Source organism: Lissotriton helveticus, chromosome 1_1 (genome assembly GCF_964261635.1).
Source record: "Lissotriton helveticus chromosome 1_1, aLisHel1.1, whole genome shotgun sequence".
Taxonomy (NCBI): domain Eukaryota; kingdom Metazoa; phylum Chordata; class Amphibia; order Caudata; family Salamandridae; genus Lissotriton; species Lissotriton helveticus.
The window spans coordinates 1,862,309,879-1,862,331,695 of record NC_136057.1 but is presented as its reverse complement, the minus strand read 5'-3'; the positions used below and the strand labels follow the sequence as shown (position 1 = coordinate 1,862,331,695).

Genomic DNA, 21,817 nt, shown 5'->3' with positions numbered 1-21,817 from the left:
GAAAATTCAACAGTACATTGCTTTTAACCTAAAACATTCTGTCAGGAGAGCGACTGTTTTGCTCTGGTTCGGTATTTTACCCGTTAAAACTGTAACAGCCAAATGGCACTTAAAGGAAAACTCTAAATGTAATTTGTGTAATGGAGGAGAGCAAGGTGTCGAGCATCTAATGTTTGCCTGTTTAAATCCAAAGGTGGTAACGGCAAGCAAGCGGTACTTGCAAGCTATATACATTAAATGTAGGATTAACTCAGCAAAGGAACTGATCACACTATGTAAATTCCCGCCAAATGAATTTGTCTGTCATATATTTTATAAATCTTTTAAATGTTTTTTAACATTGTATTAGCACAAGAAATTTTACTGATGTAAATAACCTGAATTTTACGTTTAAAATATTTGTGGTCCTCAGTTGAGTAAAAATAAATAAACTTGAAACTAGAAGAAATTCCTGAACTTGATAGCTTAGCCCAAAGCATACTCCTCTGCACCGCATCAAAAGCAGATCAAAAGTAAACAAAACACAAATGTAAATTAATTTAACAATGCCTTGCTTCTAGGTAGCAAGTTTTTTTTATTCTATCCAATCCATAAGTTCACCCAACAGACATTTGGCAAAAAAACGTAGCCTCGCAATCCATAAGTGCTATTTGGCGATAATTAACGGAGTCTGAAGTTTGACCAGCTTTGTTTATTGGGGCCATAATTGATCCCCTCCAGTTATCGGGAATTTCTTGGCTCACCAAGATGTGATTAAATAGTGTTGACAACTTCTCTGCCCAAGGTTGTGGGTGCTCTTTATAAACAGCTTGAGGTAGACCATTCAGTCCAGGAGCCCCATCCCAACAGCTTTTTATAACAATTGAAATCCACTGTTTTAGGATGAATCACAATGGGTACGTCTTCCCTGGAGTTATTTTGACTGACAGTAGGAAAGTGGGTTTCTGTTGCAGTAACCCCCCCACATTTTGTCAGACTACTGATGCACTTTTTCTTGGTGTGCCCTGGTTCCCTGCCAATCAGGTTCCCAGGGCCTGTGTTCTTTTTCCAAAACTAACCCAATTGGCATCTCTGGCCACAGGCCAGCCCCTGGTAAATGGTACCACAGGTACCCAGGGCACTGTGACCAGGGAAGACCTCTATGGGCTGCAGCACATATTGTGCTTCCCTTAGAGGTCCTGTCTATTTACACACATACAGTCTTTGCAGGCTGCTTGTTTTGGTGCAGAAAAAAATAAAAGTGTCAACATGGCACACATCCCTGTGTGCCATGACTACAACCCACTGCCCTTGCATAGATCAGGCACCCCTCTAGCTGGGTGCCCTATGCCAGAGGTGAGGGTACAGGTGCATTAGCCCTGTACCCCTACGGTGTCTAAGTCCATTCTTAGGCATTGTAGGTGCAGTGCTGCCATTAATAGTATATGGTGCTGGGAGCTTGTCATCACAAACTCCACAGCACCATAATGGATACACTAAAAACTGAGAAGTTTGGTATCAAACTTCTAAGCACATTAAACCCACACTGATGCCAGTGTTTAATTTAATGAAAAATGCACCCAGAGGGCATCTTTGAGATGCCCCCTGAAAAACGACCAGCTCCTGGTGGGTTCCCTGACGAGTAAACACCAGCCTGCCACCACGAGACATGTTTCTGGACCCCTAGGGTGGGAGCCTTCGCTCCCTGAGCCCAGAAACAAAGCCTTTCCTGGGCGGAGGCGTTCACACCTCCCCCAGGCCAGAAAGAGCCACCTGTGGCAGGGGAGCTTCAAAGATCTGGCAGCCTTTGTAATGCAACCCCCAGCCTCTCCTGCTATCAGGAGCAGGCCCCCTTCCTGTCGCCCCTCCCTTTTGGCGAGAAGACAGGCGGGAACAACTAGCCAGCCCAGGAGGTGTGCCCACCTCTGCCAACTCCACCCCTCAGGTGGGGGGGGGGCGAAGTGAAGCCTACTCTCCAGTGCTCGCCATATTGCAGATGGCAGGCACTCCCCAATCAGGACTGGGGATTGTGCTCACTCCCCCATGTGGGGTGAGCACATCGAGGGTGTAGTCACCCTAAGGTCAGTAGCCCATTGGCTACTGACCACAAGACCCCTAAAACGCCAAGGGGGCAGCCCTGAACCAAGAAGGCAGATCCAGAAATGACTAGAAAAGAAGATAAGAAGACGAAGAGCCGTGCAGAGCTAACAAGAGGACGACGCCCACTGACTTGGCCCCAGCCCTACAGGCCTTTATCCCCTCAAACCTGCTGCTGCGAAATCCCCGTGTGTCCTGCAGCCAGCAACCTCAAAAACCCTGGAGGACCTGCCTGCCTTTACTTCAAAGGTTGAATCTCCTGTGAACACCGGACTTGTTCAAACTGCAGCTTCTGGTGCCAGCCAGAGACCGCGAATCCAGCCCACTTTGCACCTGCCGAACCCGGCCCAAGCTCGAGTGGAAAAACACCATGAGCAAGTCCCCCCGGTGATCTTGACCCGAGATCCGGCGACCCCTGACCTGCCTTAAGCCTCCAGACGACGCCTGCTGCCTCAAACCAGAGGACCCCCCCAACTGCGACCAAAGCGGGTAAGAAAATCCGATGTTCCAAGGCACCCCTGCACCCGGCGCCCCACGGCCTTGTGTGCCCAAACCAACAGTGCCTAACCAACCCACAACACCCCAACTTACCCCTCGAAGTGGTGGTTGCACCTGGAAGATCCTCGTCCCCGAGCCTGCAGTGTTTCTTTGTCCCAGAGGTTTTCCATTGGAAACAACAGGGCACCCGACCTCAAAACAGCACCCTACACCCGGCCGCCCTTGTGCCGCTGAGGGTGCAACTTTGGTGCTAATTTGGTCCCCAACTAGCCCTGAGCTAAACCCTAGGTGCTTTTCTCCCACAACCTTGTGGCCTGCTTGCCAGCAACCACCAACCGGAGACCCCCCTATCCTCCATAGGATAACATTGAGCCTCAACACTCTGCACCCAAACGCCTTAGTGCCGCTGAGGGTGCAACTCCAGTGCATCACTGACCCTGGAAGACCCCTGAGTCTAACCCCAGAACCTTAACTCCCACAGTTGTTTACTTACCTGCAAACCGATAACCTGTTTTTCCTCCATAGGTTAACATTGACAATTTTCCCTCCAAAAAACAACCAAGTGTGGAGTTTTCAAAACTAAAGATATTCTTTAAAAATTGTACAAATAACCAAAATGTGTTTTCTCACCTGCTTACAGGATATGTCCCAGTGCTGAATCTAGGTATCCAGCACTGAGTTAGAAAAAGTAACGTAAAAGTAACTTACCTGCAATTAGTTGAACAAGCCTATTTATTCCAATGTACTGTCTTTGCTAAGTGTTGCATACTATTGCTCCCCTATAAATCAAATAAAGTACAATTTCTATTGCATTTTCAAACGGTTCTATAAACCAGTAACGTATTACTGAAAAGTGTTCAATGCTTACCTGTACCCGGCTTGCTTGGTTCTAGAAATAAAACACCAGTATATTTTTATACAAAAACTATTGGGCTAGATTTCAGTTCTTGAGTGTGTGAATTCATTTGCTGACTGAGTGTGTAGATCAAATGCTTAACACTGTCCTCTGATACTGCCTTACTGCTCGACCAAGCTACCACTATTAGAGAGTAAGGTTCTATCTAACTTTAACCTCTGCCTATCTCTGGGGACACTTTGACTCTATACACACTAAACCTCATTTGAGTGTAGTATATATAGAGCCAGTTTCTTACACTGACTATTTAAAAGGACCTATGACATTAGCTGGTCCCCCATCAGGTCACCCAGGTGTTTGATCCAGGTTATTTCTGGAATATTTGATGTCGAGCGCTGGGATTTCCCGTTGACAGATTGGTTGACTAGCTTCCGGAATACTATTTAGTCTTTATGTTTGGAGGCATAAAGAATTTTGCACCAGTACTGGTCAAACTCCATTTCTATTGGGATCTTATCTCTTTTTTGTATAACATCCTTAGTTTAGTTAATGTTTCTCTCTGGACGCTTGAGGACGGATTGTTCCTCAATATCCTCAAAGCGTGGTTCAAATTGCACTGAAGTTTTTCTTGGTAAAGAGTTCCCTGTTGTTGATCTAACTGACTGTTGAGCAAAGTCTTCCGCCAATAGGAGCTTAGAAAATTGCTCCCAATGCTCCAAGGGATTGTGCCGTAAATCCTGTAATTTTATCCACAAATTTCTGGCTTGATGTTTAACTTCTGTAATACTGGCTACCGACCATCGTAGTTTTTTAATACTTTTTGGCAGTGGTGTGGCCTATTTGTGACACAGATTGTTTGTGGAATGTAATATTTAATTTAAGTTGATCATGTGTGGCTGATGGTCACTTTCCAACTTTTTACCTGAAACTTTTGACCAGTGGATATAGGGTGACCGATATAAGGAATAATCTATGAGTGAGTATGATTTTATCGAGTGATGTGAAGCCTGTGCTGGAATATCCGGGGCTACTCGCCCATTTAGTACTCGTAAACCTAAGCACTCCAGATTATTTGCTGCTTCTTTCCCCATTGTGTCCGCTCTTTTTTTAAATACTTGGATAGGCGGCACATGCCAAATACGATCAATAATGTCCATTATATAATCCTTATAGATAACCTGGCAAAGGTTCATATTAAAATCACCGGACAAGATAATTAGGGGTGCTGGTTTGCTTGAACATTGAGTACCATTGTTTCTTTTTTCCTGGTTGGGAGGGGGTGAATGTAGACGTTTATTATTTAGCTAGTTATGGTTAGAGGTGTGCAAGTAAACAAATTAATAGGGAGAACAGAGCCAGCACCGAGCCAGTGGTATGGTTTGACTCTTAGAGCCCGATCCATCAAAATGTTTGCCATGTAAATACTACAACAAACATGTATACATAGCATAAAGGCTTACTTTAGTGCATCCATTTACGCCACTACAGGTATGCTATTTATTAGAAGTGTTAGGGCCACATGTACAGCCATTTCCTTTTGCGAGTCGCAAAATAAATTGAGCAACATTGACTCAGACATTGTTTGAGATTCCCAAATGGGATGCAAGGGACCTGCCTCATTAATATTCATGAGGCAGGTCGGAATTTGCAACCCATTGGGAATGGCTGCAGTCACAGGGATGGTGGCCTGCTGGGGTCAGCAGACTAACATGGCTGTGACTGCTGGTTCAATAATGCAGTTTTTTTTATAAAATGCTGCCCATTTTCCTTAAAGGAAAATAGAATGCATTTAAAAAAGAAAAATTTTACGTTTCTGTTTCATTTTTTAAGAGTAGACCACTGCCTGCTCTTAAAAAACGATTTTGCTGCCAATCACAAAGGGGAAGGGGTCCCCTGAGGGCCTCTTCCCGTTTGCGACTGCCTTACCACCTACTTGAATAAGGCGGTTAACTGTAATTATTTTGTGACCACAATCCGGTTGCAAAACAATTGAACACCCCCCTGCGACTCGCTATTAAGAAGGACACCCTAGGCAGGCCCCTTCCTAATAGTGATTCGCAAACCCTATTTTGCGAGTCTGTAACATGTTACGAACTCGCAAAATAGGGTTGATACATCCTACAGGCCGTTTTAGCAGTCTCAAATGGCCCGATTCGCTGTTAAAGCCTGCTAATCTTGGTTGTACATGTATCCCTTAGTTTCTAAACACGAACATAGAGATATTCCCCCCTCCCCTGAAGATAATGATGCCATTAGTGAATCAAGGGGCAAGTCAGGTGTCATGTGTAGCCTAATATGTCCTAGGCCGGATGTTGTTGTGATAGAGCACAGTATAGTTTATTCAAGCATGTTTAAAAGATAATTTTGTACAGTGCACATTCTGAACTGATGTATTTCAAGGTACACTTGATGATGAAGGAGAAAGAGGAACAGAGAAATAAACCAATAGTTTGGATCACACAATTCTATCAGGTGAGGAAGCCGGGATTTAGCACACATAATCCTGGTTTCACATTGTGCGATTCAGTCACTAGATGGGTATCTCTTTCCCATTTTACTTCAAAGGTTAATGCTTTGTGTTTAATCTTTTGACATGGCCACTGGAATTATGCAGTGAGGAAAGGCAAATTATTCAGCGTATTGCGGCATATGTTTGTGATCGTATTACTTCCCTATTTCGCCATTCTTACACATTGAAACACTGTCTGGGCAAAGATTGTTTCTTATTAAAATCAGTTTAACACCCAGTTACAGCAATAAGCAAATTAAAGATGTGCAGGCAGCCTTTGTGAGTGTTTTACCACAGCACGAGGACACATGTCAGCACAGTTTACTAACTTTTGATCCGTTGGAGCTAGAAACAAATTAATGTTGTTAAACTCCGCAGGTTATGCAGCAGATGATGGATTATGTGGCAAATGCGAAAAGTCCATAATCATCCGTAAAACACAGCAGCCGCATAATCACATAATTCCAGTGGCCCTGTTCTTTGGGAAGCTAAATTAGTACACGCTTAAATTAAAGGGGTGTATTACATGTGAAGTTAAGTTAACTCAGGAAACCTTATTGGATAAAATTACAAAGTGAAAGGAAGGTGGGGTAGTCTGTTTCAATGATGTCACCAGCTTCTCCCAACTTTCCAAAGAGGAAGACTTTAAGAGTAACACAAAACCTCTTAAATTAACTACATACTTAGTAAAAGAAAAGGTCTGGAAGATCCAAACCCATTACATGTCAGCACATACCAAAACTGCACAGCTCTACAGTAGACATATGGGCATATTTACAAGCTCAGAAAACCACCAGAGAGTCACTTTTTCTGACCCTCCGGTGGTGTTGCTCTCTACCCCATATTAACAAGGTGTCACTAAGCCACTTAACGTGGCTTAACACCACCTTGCACATATGCCCCTAACCGCAGCATCTGCTGCGGCAAAGGGGTGGGCAATGGGTGCTGCAGTGGGCATTCCGCCGCCACACCCTTTGCTTTTTCACGCTGCCTCATATTTACAAGGATGGGCCAGCACCAAAAAATAAGACCAGGTAATACCTGGTCTTAGGATGGCGTTAAGAGGAGAAATTATTAATTTTCCTCGTTTTTTGCTCTTCTATGTGTGCCACATTCTGCAGCTCACATAGACTGAGCAAACCGGCTTTACAGATTGTTTATATGCCGGAAGGGAAGGTGTCCCTTCCTGCACATAAACAATCGCCCCTGCAGCGTAGGCATCCTTACATGGTGCAAGGGTGCCTGTGCTGGCGCTAGGCAGCTTTTTTAGTGCCAGCAATAGGGGAAACATCGGGGTGTGCCGCATGTTTGTAAGTACGGTGAATCGTGGCGTTTAAAAAATGTATGGAGCGTGGCATTACCAATTCTGGAGTAACATCACACTCCGACATTTTCTTGTAAATATCCCCCAAAGTTTCATGGTAGAGCTCATACAGTGCAAGCTCAGTGCATTTTTACCTACCCGATGGGGGCTTAGACAGCTTTCAGAAGGGGTGTGCTGCTCTTCTCGAAGTGCCAACAGTATAAAGACTGTGATGGTGCAGCCTTGGGCAGTACCTTGATAACGAGGGAGGGGTAGGGGGCAGTGGGAAGAGGGGAGAAATGGAGTAGTGCTCAATGAGGTAAGAGCGTGGACAGGCGCAGAAGGCACATGGAGGCTCAGCTCGGTTCAGACTCAGAGTGCAGGGGAGCACCTCGAGGTGACCCTGGCATCTGGCTCGAGCCTTCAGCAGCTCATCCGCCTCTAGTTATGGTCAGTAATGTCAGAAGGGTACCTGATACATTGGCGGAACTAGCATCGTAGACAGAGATTCACCTATTGAGCCTCCTGAATGCTCAAATTTGATGGTCTGACATCTTCCAAGAAGAAAGGAGTGTTGAGTGTTTCCTTCTTTTCTATCTAGAGATGCCCAAATGGCCCCACATATTCCAGGTGCCTTGTCAGAAGTTTGAGACTATTTGCCTAAATATTTGTGCCTCCCATCAAATCCTCTTTCTGCACGATATCTCCTATTTGGCCACCTGAGGTGTAGGTGAAGGAATACCTAACTTCTTTATTTGTTAAAGGTTGGATACAAAGAAAAAAGGGGGGATTCCTCCTAATTGAAGAAGTGTCCCCACATACCCATAAGGGTGTCATGCTTCATCATTGGGCGTATGCTCCTTGTGGGGGTGGTGCTGCTGTCCCCCACGGGCCCCGCGATAGGGCTCTTTTACGGAGATCTTTTTAGAGGAACGCCGCAGTGGCTACAACCTGGGCTTTAACGTCTTTAAATCAACACCTGGAGGACACTGGTGTGACATGTTTTGGAGGAGTAGTTCTGCTTTCCATTTCTAAATGGGCACATATATAAAAAGCACGCGTATAAAAACGTTTCACTGGGAGTTAAACTGCAATGTTCCCTTGGAAGGGCAACACAGCTATGCTTAATGGACCGAAGACTGAACTTCGCTTTGGTATTTCTCATAAGTATAGACTGGGATGAGGAAGACGGTGTGCTGGTAAAGCCCAGACTACTATCAGGTGATTTTGTGTTACTCTTAGTAGTATCCCATCCCATACCAGTCCTTCAGCCTCCTCTCCCACATTGTCTCAATCCTGGCTCTCACAGTGATTTGGTTGTGGTCCTGTGGATTTTGGGAGTGCAAGCCCCTTCTGTAGCACTCATTATGCATAGAGGGGACTGTATTACAGCTTGTTTCAGAGTGAGGCTTCCTGTCTCATAGTTGGGTTCCATTTCATACGGAAGAAAGGTAGTGCTTAATTTGAGCCGGTGGTTGCCAGTGGCGGCCACCAGCACTTATTACTCCAAATCAGATATTTGCCGAGTGCAACCCAGGGGGTAAACAGACAACCCTAGAGGACGGAGGAAGATGGCAAAATCGCCCCAATGAGAGGAATCCGGAACTAGCAAGAGCGAGAAAATGGGACAGGGAGTCTCTAGAAGTGAATTAAAGACTACCAGCCATTGTATTCGGCGTCCTGATGCCCAATTGTACCGGCTTCTGAGCAGAGCTTCGGGCACTGGCGCTCTTTCTTTTCCATATTAAGGGTGACAAAAAGGTGAAGGTTGGAGACTAATGAAGTTCATTGCAAGTAATCTGGGCATTACCAAACATTATTTCTCTTGTTCTTGTTTGCTTTGTAAATAAGGAAGATGTGTGACACTTGTCATTGGTGGGTTTGAGATCTAAGAGGGATATTTACAATAAGATATTGGAGCACGGTATTACTCCAAAATGCGGTGCACTCCAGCGTTTCACCTAGCGCTGGTGCTAAATAAGCAGCCTGGCCCCAATGCAGGCACCCTTGCTCCATGTTGCAGGGGTGCCTGCGCTGCTGGGGCGATTGTTTATGTGCAGGAAGGTACACATAAACAATCTTTAAAGGTGATTTGCTGTTTCTATGTATGCTGCAGAAAGTAACACACATAGAAAGAGCAAAATAGGAGGAGAAATTGCTCATATTGCCATCCTAAGACCTGGTCCATCCTTGTAAATATGGGACAGTGTAAAAAAATCAATGGGCCTCATTTATTAGAAGTGTTGCATTACTGCGACAAAGCAACGATGCAACACTTCCCAGTTTGACCTCCTTGCGACACCATCGATGGGTCATATTTACTGTATAACGCATCATGTTATAATGAATGACAGATACGTCGGTATTACTGAAGTATCTGTCGGCACAAAACTGAAGCACTGCCGGAGATGTGTTGGAAATGTGACACAACTCCAGCAATGTTCCTTTCTCATGGGGCAAGCCCCTTGTTAAAGGGCCTGCATCAGTCTGTCATGAGGCAGAAGTAAGATTTTCACAGAATGGCGTCCTAGAAGTGGTGCACTGAAATCTTATATATTTCAATGCGCCACTTCTATGAGGCTTTGATGTGGGCGAACGGCCACCTTGCATACATTATACCTGTCGCAGGTATAAGGTAGCGCAGGGGTCTACAAATTGACGCATCTGCCAGGATGCAAAACTTTGTAAATAGGGGACAACGTTGCAGATTTTTTAAAGTGACACACCGGCAGCGCAAAAGTGCTGCAAGGGATCATAAATAAGCCCCAATGGGTGTTGCACCCACAGCAATACCCATTGCCTGGCCCTTTGTCGCAGTGGACTGCCGCGATAAGGAGCATATTTACAAGTTGGCATTAGGCCACGTTAAGTGGCTAAACACCACCTTGTAAATATGGGGTCGAGAGCAATGCCAGCGGAGCATTAGAAAAAGTAACACTCTGGTGGTGTAAGGGCTTATAAATATGCCACTGAGTGTGCTGTGACTGTGTTTATATATATGGGAGTGTGGGAAAGTCAGGTACAGAGTGTAGGAGCATGGAGTTGATGGTACTGGTGCAGAGTGTCTGTCAATCTGTGATCCTATTGGTTTCTATAGCCATTAAAATAGTAATTCTGTCAGATGGGATCTGCTGCCATTTGCTGCTGGTTTGAGCTGCAAGTCACTTTTATAAACCTCACTGTCTGTTATATGACTGTTTGCACCCTTTTTTTATTCTATTAACAACTATAGGAAGAGAGATAGTCTACTACCAAATGTCAAGTTTTTATTATCAACCTCCACTTATATCAACTGCACAAAACTGACTTCCCAACATATCATTAAGGTAAGAAGATGTGGACTGAGAATAGTATATCTACACTTCTTAATATAGGTCTACCTTGGTTATATGTTCGATGAGCAGTTGAAATAAGTGTGGGTCAATATTCTGGATATTTTGGCACAGAACAAGCGAGATAGGGTTCACAAACATGAGTGAATTAACCCAGGAATAGGGACCATGACCCATGCCACAGCCTGGACTCTGCCACAATGACCAGGCTTATAGGGAATGGTCTAACGGATGGAGATTACAGCGGGTGGATCATTGATGCATTTGTAGTTGTGAGCCGTAACATAAAGGAAGCCATTTTGGCATGCGTAAGATGCACTAAATGGAAGCAACTAAGCAATCAGTCTGTGCGCTTTTTAATTGTGCACAGAGTGATGGAAACAAAAGCTACCAATTTTAAATTATGGGGCTGACATTTGAGCCTACAGCAAAATACACCGACTGCAGACTGAGGAAAAAGGATTGTGAAGGGGCCTTTTTGGTTTACCACCTAGCAGTCCCCATTATTTTGTACATGAAGAATTTGGCTTAAGATAAACTAGCTCCTATACTATTTTGGCTATCGGTTTGGTGAAATAGACACACGTCTCTAAATCGATCCATCATTGAGGACTGTTTAGTCTTTGACCCGGGATACAAAATCCATTGGCTTCAGACATTAAGCATACAGTTAGCACCCTTGGCAGACCCGACACACTTAGGAGCCTCAATAGGGAGGAGAAAGCCTGGGTGAAAGATACATTTGGAGTATGCATGATACCTTTGCGGGAGGCGGAGGAGCTGAAAAAAGCAGATAATATGGGATTATGTTATTCTCCATACTTCCCTAGATAAAGAACCTTATTTAATCTCGGTGACAAAATTCTGGTAAAGGGCTTTGTTGAGCAGATTCCGTGTTGGTAGCATACGCAGTTATCTAAGCTTCCACGGGCCAATACGAGACTGCTTCAACTTGCATCTGTCCATGTGATGAATACTTCATGCTGACCTTTCACGCTTGGACCCACCGCGTCGCCGTCATCACTAAAAACCAAATACAGAAATATTTTAAAAAATCGCGCTACCTGCCGGCCGGGAATCCGGGAGACACCCGACTTTCCCGGAGTGCGGGGGAGTGGGGGGGGGAGGATGGGCCTGCTGCAGCTGCGCAAGTGTATTTATGGGCACAAACATGTCCGCGCATGCGCACATTGTTTTCCTGTAAATTCCCCCTTAGAGAGAGGACCAGGGGGCGGGCCGCAGCCCCCGGGGTTGCACAGGGCGACTGGGCGAGCAGTCATGGTGCCCCCCCAGCCAATCCTGGCGCCAGGATTGGCTGGTCAATACATAGCCCGGATACATAACCCCCTGTCTGGGGGGCAGAGCTCTCTCCCTCCCTCGTACTGCGGCCTCTGTTTGTTAAGACTCCTTCATTTCCAGAGCCAATGTACACGGGGTGCTGTTGATAAAGACGATAGGGCAAAAAGATGAAAAACGAAACTTTACATGTATTGTAGTAAAATCATCCACTTTTTAAAAGACTGTCCCATGAAACCTGAAATCCAAATTAAAAGTTATACACGTGGAAAAAGAGAAGACCTATTAATGATTGAGGCCACACTTTCAAGTTCTCTTTATGTAGTGTCCCGGATCTTCTTGACCCAAATAGTGCAAAAAGCACAGCGGCATTTGTTTTTGTTTATAGAGTTAGTTTGCAGAAAGGGCAAATATTAAGATTCAGCCAATGATTGAATCTGGGGCTTCTGGTAATTTTGTTGATGCTCATTTTACTAAAACTATGGGAATAGCTATTGAAAATAAAACAGTTCCAACGCTAGATTGAACCCTTGGTGGGTAAGAATTGACATGTGGAGGTGTTTGGACAACAGGACGCAGGGATTATTTGAGATCTAATTGATGCCTTAACTTTGCTGTCGGCCATTAATGCTGTCACTGTGTGGATGGGTGGGTGGATGGGTGCATGGATGGATGCATGCATGATGGGTGGATGGATGCATAAATGATGGATGCAGGTTAGATGGGTGGGTGGATGGGTGGATGCATGAATGAATGATGTATGGATGCAGGATGGGTGGGTGGATGGATGGGTGGATGCATGAATGATGTATGGATGGATGCATGGATGCATGCATGATGGGTGGATGCATGAATGAATGATGTATGGATGCAGGATGGGTGGGTGGATGGATGGGTGGATGCATGAATGAATGATGTATGGATGGATGCATGCATGATGGGTGGATGCATGATGGATGGATGGGTGGATGCATGAATGAATGATGTATGGATGCAGGATGGGTGGGAGGGTGGATGGGTGGATGCATGAATGATGTATGGATAGATGCATGGATGCATGCATGATGGGTGGATGCATGATGGATGGATGGGTGGATGCATGATGGATGGATGGGTGGATGCATGAATGAATGATGTATGGATGCAGGATGGGTGGGAGGGTGGATGGGTGGATGCATGAATGAATGATGTATGGATGGATGCATGGATGCATGCATGATGGGTGGATGCATGATGGATGGATGGGTGGATGCATGAATGAATGATGTATGGATGCAGGATGGGTGGGTGGGTGGATGGATGGGTGGATGCATGAATGGTGTATGGATGGATGCATGGATGCATGCATGATGGGTGGATGCATGATGGATGGATGGGTGGATGCATGAATGAATGATGTATGGATGCAGGATGGGTGGGTGGGTGGATGGATGGGTGGATGCATGAATGATGTATGGATGGATGCATGCATGATGGGTGGATGCATGATGGATGGATGGGTGGATGCATGAATGAATGATGTATGGATGCAGGATGGGTGGGTGGGTGGATGGATGGGTGGATGCATGAATGATGTATGGATGGATGCATGGATGCATGCATGATGGGTGGATGCATGATGGATGGATGCATGAATGAATGATGTATGGATGCTGGGTGGGTGGGTGGATGGATGGGTGGATGCATGAATGATGTATGGATGGATGCATGGATGCATGCATGATGGGTGGATGCATGATCGATGGATGGGTGGATGCATGAATGAATGATGTATGGATGCAGGATGGGTGGGTGGGTGGATGGATGGGTGGATGCATGGATGATGTATGGATGGATGCAAGGTGGTTCGGGCTCGCTCGCTGCGGTGCAATATGCAAATTAGTTTACGCCTCACCACTTTCAAATGTCACCAGCCACCCCTGTCTTTTGTAAATTCTACAAAACGTTTATGCATCGCTTTTTAATCCTTGTTCTACAAACTCATGTTTTTTTAAAATAAATGTAAACCTGCATTTTACTTAGTAAAAAGGTTGAGTACTCCTTCAATATTTTTCTACGGCGGATGTTTGCTGTGCGTTACCACGAGTCCTTGATTTTTAAATCCAATAATACTTTCTATTAAGCCACAGTTCTTACTAAATGATTTTAGTTTTCTACTTGTTGATGTACTTATATGTTTATTCATAAATAATCGAACAGGGGTTTAATTAATTGATTGATGAATTGATTGATAACCCAAGAATCAAAACTATGACCATATTACATTAATTTGTTAATGATACAATGCTTATGTCAAGTGTTTTCTTTGAAGTATACTGTTTATTGAAATTCATCTACTTTAACCAGGTAGGTGATAATTTGCCACTTAAAGGAAACCTACTTAGCTGACACATTTAATTTTCTAGAAGAATGATCTGTATCTATACGTTGAACTTTGACTTAGAATTTTAATGATTTATTCATAAAAGAATTGCAGGTGCATGTCACAGAAAGGAAAATCAAACTTGCTTAGAGAACTGGTTATTTACAGTTTTGGGTCACACACCCACTGCAGCATACAGCAGAGATGCCTTTTGCTTTACCTTGAACTGGATGTACTTCAGGAGCCCGAAGTGTTCGGCATACGACCGGAAGTAGTTCATAATCTTAGAGTTGTGCATGTAGTTGGGATAGGTGTCCGGGATGGGGTAGTCGCTGAAGCACATCATCTCCTTGGAGGTGTTAATGATGACCGAATTGTAGATGCTGGCCCTGCCTTCCTCATCTTCTTCCTGTGTGGAATAAATGCACAATCTCTGTCAAATATTAGCCAAGAACGACCATGTACAGCGGCGACTTGAGTCTTCCAATACCATAAAGATATGTGATCAATAAATGACAGGTATTACTGAGATGCACGGTACCAGGCAGTGTAGACTGTCACAAGCTGGTCACAACCCCTATGGAACGCAAAAGAATGAAATTCATGTAAACAGTGATTACTTTTCATCAAATTACTGTGTGTGGGCCTAGAAACCAGAGCCTAGATTTGCTCAGCCTTTGCATTGCCCTTGCGTCACACATAGGGTTGCCACCTTTGCACGAGAAAATTACCTGAGATTTGTTGTTGCTTTAAGAGCAGTGGCGTGGCAAGACTTGGGCCGCCTGTGGCGGTCCCTGCTTTTGCCGCCCGCAGGCCGCAGGTAAAAGCAGGGGCAGGGTGCCATTTTGATCCCTGCTATGGCGCCCACAATGGCCGCAGGTAAGAACAGGGGGAGGAGGGGAATCGCCGCCCCCAATACTTGTGCCGCCCGGGGCAGTCCGCCCCGCACCCTCTTGCTACGCCACTGTTTAAGAGTCGGCAAAGTCCTGGACATGAAACTGTATATAACTTTAAACAAATTCATATGCATTCATACTTTAACTATTAGTCAGGGATCGCGAACACAACTGTAGAAGACATTTAAAAGCACTTTCTTATTTATATTTGCTGTTTGAAGTACAATATGGGTTAAAAATACCGGGGCCGATTTACAAGCCCCCTGAGCCACCAGTGCGTCACTTTTTGAGAAGTACTTACTGGTGGTGTATTTTCCTGCTTCATATTTACAAGGACAGGAAAAGCCACCTTTCATGGCTTTTCCTGTCCTTGTAAATACGGCTCCTTTACACATAGCATTATGCATGAAAGGGGCGTTCCATTGGTGTTGCTGTGGGTGTTCCCATGCAACCCCCATGGAACCAGACACATTTCCAGATGTACGAGGAATTGTAAATCTTGAAATATGTGTGAATGCTGTAGGGAGGCGCAACAAGGAGAAATGTTTTCATTTCTCCTCGGTTTTTTTCCCTCTTTCCATGTATGCTGCATTCTGCAGCACACATAGAAAGAGGAAATCACCACTAATGATTGTTTTTGTTCAGGAAGGGTTCCCTTCCTTCACATAAACAATCATTGAAACAATGCCATATTTTTAAAATTTCTAATGCAGCACACATAGAAGTTGGAAAACGGCATTTGAGATTGTTTTTGGAAGGGTTCCCTCCTGCACAAAAACAATCACCCCACGATGCAGGCATCTTTGCACCCTGTTGCAAGAGTGCGTGCGCTGGCGCATGGCAGCAGTGTGTGCACCAACCAGGGGGAAGCACAGAGATGCGATATATTGTTGTAAATATGTCATATCCCTCTGCTTTGAAAGTGACTCAGTGCGGCGCAGCCAAATGGCTTGTGTTCCGCACTGAGTCACTTTCTTGTAAATCTGCCCCACCGACCGTAGGTGATTTTGCTTATTTTTGTACCAACCAGGCATTAAAATACAGGTGGTGCCGGTAGAAAACCAGTCATGTGGCAACCCTAGTTACGCAAGGCAACGCAAAGGCTTTTTTGAAATTTACAAAGAAAAGCAAGGCCTGATTTCCAAGGCCTTGCGTGGCTTTGTAAAGGAATGTAACGTAACACAACTGCTTATGCTGCGTTACGTTACATTTCAACTTGGATGGCATTCCACGGGTGGAGCATGGGTGTTCCCATGCATCCATCCATGGATTCTGGCGCATTCCCAGGTTTACTAAAACTAGTAAACCTGGGAATGCGTCAGAATGCTATGCATTCCCCAGTTATGCTTAACAAGTATAAATATCTTTATTTCTCCTTGTTATTTCCTATTAACATGTGTGCTGCATTCTTCAGCACACACAGACAGAGGAAAATGCTTCCAGAGATTGTTTTTGTGCAGGAAGGTGTCCCTTCCTCCACAAAAATAATCCTGCCTCTAACACAGACACCCTTGCACTACGGTGCAAAGGTGTCTGCATTGATGGTAGGTAGCACAGAGTGCGCCAGTGTAAGGAGAGAGCAGAAATGCTCCATATCTTTGAAAATATGGAGCATTTCTGCTCTCTCCCTTTCACTCAACGCAGCGTAGCAACTTTGCATACTGCCCTGCGTTGTATGAAAACAATGGTAAATCTACCTCCCTGGTCTAAAGTTTGTGTTTAGCTATGGAACTGTGGCATTTTATTTATTTATTTCACATTTTTAACATAGCACAACTTTGCCTGGGATAGACATCAGTGAACTATTGGGCCTATTTACGAGCTGGTTTCCGTCGCTCTTGCACCACACAACGCAAACCGTAAGTCAGATTTCCGAAGCCACGCAAGGCCACTTTGCGTGGCCCTGAGTGGCTCCATAAATCTTGAGTAAGGCAACATAGTGCAAAAAACCTGGCAATGAGCCAAAAAAACACCTTCCGAAGAAAGGCACAACGAGGAGAAATATGTTTATTTCTCCTCGTTACTTCCTTTTTCAATGGGAAAATGCCTCTTAGGATTGTTATCGTGCAGGATGGTGTCCTTTCCTGCACAAAAACAATCCTGCATGCAACATAGACACCCTTGCACCATGCTGCAAGCGTGCCTGCATTGGAGCTAGGCTACCAGGAGGGCACCAGAGTTGGGGAAAAGGCAGGAATACGCCGTATTGCATTAAATATGGTGCACTCTTGCCCCTTCCTTGTCACGCAGTGCAGCACAGGAAGATGACTTGCTGCGCTGCGTGACTTTTTCATAAATAGGCCCCTATATATACAAGGAACAACAAGTAGAGATCTCGATGTCTAATAAGGGCTGACCAGAATCTCTTTACAATAAAATTGGCATCAAAGGGCAAAGGGACGTCACTATCTCCTACAGTGCCCACAGTGTGGTGTGGCTGAGTCCGGTGTGAGTGACAGTGCCCGGAAACTACTTATTACTTTTTGCTAGCAGGAAAGTGGCTCAGTTTGTTGGATGACAGAGCTCCAGAATGGCAGTCAGTTAGGTCAAATATTGAGGAACTGTTAATAAGGGTAGACCCACGTTGCAGACTTAGCACCTGCAACCCTGAAGGGTAATGGATAATTCCTTCACAGAAGCCTGCAAACCCACAGGGTAATAGATAATTCCTTCACAGAAGCCCGCAAACCCACAGGGGAAGGGATAATACCTTTAACAGGGACCTACAATCCCACACGGGAAGGTATAATAGCTTTAAAGGGGACCGGCAATCCCACAGGGGAAGGGATAATACCTTTGAAGGGTCCTACAATCCCACAGGGGAAAGGAAATACCCTTAATAGGGACCTACAATCCCACAGGGGAAGGTATAATACATTTAAAGGGGACCTGCAATCCCACAGGTGAAGGGATAATACCTTTAAAGGGGACCTGCAATCCCACAGGGAAAGGGATAATACCTTTGAAGGGGACCTACACTCCCACAGGGGAAGGGACAATACCTTTGAAGGGGACCTGCAATCCCACAGGGGAAGGGATAATACTTTTGAAGGGGACCTACAATCCCACAGGGGAAGGGATAGTACCTTTGAAGGGGACCTGCAATCCCACGGGGGAAGGGACAATACCTTTGAAGGGGACCTGAAATCCCACAGGGGAAGGGATTATACCTTTAAAGGGGACCTGCAATCCCACATGGGAAGGGATAATACCTTTAAAGGGGACCTACAAACCCACAGGGGACGGGATACTACATTTAAAGGGGACCTGAAATCCTACATGGGAAGGGATAATACCTTTAAAGGGGACCTGCAATTCCACATGGGACGGTATAATACCTTTGAATGGGACCTATAATCCCACAGAGGAAGAGATAATACCTTCAAAGGGGACATGCTATTCCACAGGGGAAGGAATAATACCTTTGAAAGGGACCTGTAATCCCACAGAAGAAAGTACATTACTTTCAATATGTACCTCCATGAAATGGGACAGGACCCTCAATGATCCAGTCAGCTTCTGACTTCGCACACAGTCAGCCACCATGGGGCAGGTCTGGCTTTCTTTAGTCGACCCTTAGAGCAACTCATATGACCCCATCCTTGCTTCACTGATATATTGATGAAATCATAGCGAGGGAGCAAGGAGAGGCTCTACTAACGAATGTGAGACAGAAACCCTTAGATCCCCTATAGAGGGTAGTATTATCCCAGTATGGAGGCAAGGATGAATGAATTTAAAGATGAGGTCCTCGTTTAGGATCTCATCTTGAAATGTTAGAGGGCCACTAGGGCAGACAATCATGTTGAGTGAGATGGCTGATTCCCCCTATCAATACCATGTGGTGTATTCACAAAGGTAAATATACATGTGTATATTTACTCACCTGCACATTTGCTACTACACACATTTTTGCTATTCACCATTTCCAAGTGTAGATCTCCTCACTGGTGTAAATTTACATGTCTCCACCCCCTTAAACCAGGGTAGTGAAGACTCTTAAAACAGGATTTATGAGTGTAAAGTTACTACTACTTACTTTGCACACATAAGTGGGTGTAAATATTTCCCCCCATGTCAGAGATCTCTGTATAGGAAGGTATGGGGAAAATATTAAAGATTATTATTATTATTTTTTTAAATATGAAAAATATGTTTAATGATAAATCATAAATGTAAGTTAATTTAAACATTTATTTTTTAACTATAATAAAATAAAATGTTGCATTACATTAAGTCACCGCATTAAATGTATATTAAATCATTTATTTATTTAAACATATTAATTTCGGGCCAGATTTACCATTCTTTCAGCCAAAGCAACACAGCAGGGCAACGTGCTGCGCTGCTTTGTGTGAAAGGGAGACGACAGGAATGCTCTATATTTACAAAGATATGGAGACTTTCTGCTCTCTCCTTCCGTTGGGGCACTGTGGGGCATATTTACAAGCCCTCATCACCAAAGGAACATCACTTTTAGTGACGTTCCTGTGGCAATATGGGCTTTGCCTTATTTACAAAGCAGTGTTAAGCCACTGAACGTAGCTTAACGCTGCTTTGTAAATAAGGCCCCCTTTCACACTATACTTAGTCTGAAATGGGCAGGCAATGGGTGTTGTGGTGGGCATTTCGCCGCAACACCCAATGATTTTGACGCTGCTCCATATTTACAAGGGATGCGTAAATATGGGGCAGCGCCAACATTAAGACCAGGGAAAACCTAGTCTTACACAGGCGCAACAAGGAGAAATGTTGAATTTTAACTCGTTTTTGCTGTTTTCATGTGCGCTGCGTTGAGCAGCAGACATAGAAACAGCAAAAGGGCTTTAATTGTTTATGTGCAGGAAGGTGCCAATAAAAAAAAAAGATGTTTTGCAACTTCTATGTGTGCTGCATTACATGCTTTTACTACTACCATTTTTTCCACCCTTATCAACTTCCATGTTGCCAGGCACCCACAAAGTGATCATAACCCTTTGTCTCCCATCTTTCAACGGTCCCGGATACCAGCCAAGGCTGATTGTCTATTTAAGGAATCAGCCAGTTTGAAAGATCAGGGGAGAAGGCTTAAATGGGAGAAGGTAGTATTAGCTGCTTTTAAATTACACCTGCTTTCCTCCTGTCTATCGGATTTTTATATTTGCTAAGATGAGGAGGCTTTCGATGTTTACATATAGGCTGCCTTTTCTAGTCTCATGGCTGCCCTGTCTCTGCCCAGTGTCATGCATTCAGTAGTTCCATACAAATGGTTTGAAATGAAATGTTTTCAGGTTCATAGAGTGTTTATGGCTTCCCTGTGTAAGCAACCCTGGGATTGCGAAGAAGTTAAGGAAGCTAGGGCCCTTTATTGCCAAGCACGTAATGAAAGAAAGAAAGTCCTAAACAAGCATTTGCAATGCACTAGGTCTCGCATCTGTTGGAGTTGGAGCTATTGGCATCGTAAATGGCAATGTTTTGATTGATTTTGTTTGTTTGCAGTGGAGTGCTGAAAACGCATACATCTTGTAAAGCAATGGAAGTATAAATTGGGGATACTTACCCTTTCGTTGGGGTTCTAAAGACAAAGAGAACCCCTCCTGAGCTCTTTCAGTGGCAAAGAGAATGCTGCTGGGGGGGGGGGGGTTAAAATTCAACATGAGGCTCTGTTGCAAGTGTATGTGACAGTATGCAGTGGCTGCCCATGTTAATTGCCTTGGTGTGGAGTGTCCCAAGATGAAGACATGGCCCAGCTTCTCCTCCCTTGGCCACAACCTGAGGATGGCTGGCATCTCCCAACCTTATATAAATAGCAGGATAACGCTGGTCCACTGGTCTCAACCCCTCGCGACTTGTGTTCGCCTTTTGACAGTGTTAAAACCGTGCAGTGCCAACAGTTTACATCACATGCGTGCACCAGAGACTGTGCTCGAAAGGAGGCTGCACACAGAGGCTTGAGGAGGGTAATCTCCCAGAAAGCTGATTTATGAGGGAGGTTATAAACCATCTCCACCCCAATGCCAGTAGAAGCCCATCGGATGCTTCATGCAGAAAGCGCAAAGAGAAGACCCTCGTGGGTTCCTTTAGGTCTGTGGAACAAGGATTTGTAATAATCAGCATCATATCACCTCCTAAGCACTAATGTCCACTTTCCATATGGCAATTGTCCATTGCTGGAGAGCTGACAGCCGCTGGTGAAGCCCAGGGTCCCAAACCTGCAGGATCATCATCATCTACAATTTCATTTCATACTATTTTCATCAATAATAAAGGTATGGGCTTCCCAAGTTTGAAGCAAAGTCTAAATGGAATAGTAGCTCACATCATTCATTCAACAATGTGTTTATTTATTAAGCGCATACAACTGCAAAAAAGTTGATATTAAGCCTACAATGGTCCAAGAACTGCTAGTTTGTTTGTTAACTTGATTTAGTTAACAATGGCAGCTTAAGGTCTGCAAACTTGAGATACAAAATCAAACACCCTTAAATGGCATATTCTAAGGTATACAAATTTTTTTAGTAAATGAAAGGTTGGGCCGAATCCAGGTGGCTGAGCACATAATCCGCGATTAAGGGCGTGCTGCCTGTACAACACCCAAGCTAAAAATATGTGCTTACCATAGTGTGCGGCCCAGCCCCATTGGCATTCTGCAGCTTCTGCCATTGCATCCAGACAATGGATACAAGTAATAATAGACCTACAACAAGCCA

General features: G+C 44.6%; 1 protein-coding gene across 3 annotated transcripts in view; it reads right to left on the bottom strand.

Annotated features, from left to right (window-relative positions):
* The window catches only part of LOC144754069 (flavin-containing monooxygenase 5-like), a 413,291-nt gene that overhangs the window by 132,964 nt on the left and 258,510 nt on the right, over window positions 1–21,817 (bottom strand). For all 3 annotated transcript variants that reach the window (XM_078641598.1, XM_078641614.1, XM_078641606.1), the window contains one exon: window positions 14,453–14,641. In XM_078641598.1, coding sequence (XP_078497724.1) covers window positions 14,453–14,641 — 189 coding nt within the window. The remainder of the gene's footprint in view (window positions 1–14,452; window positions 14,642–21,817) is intronic.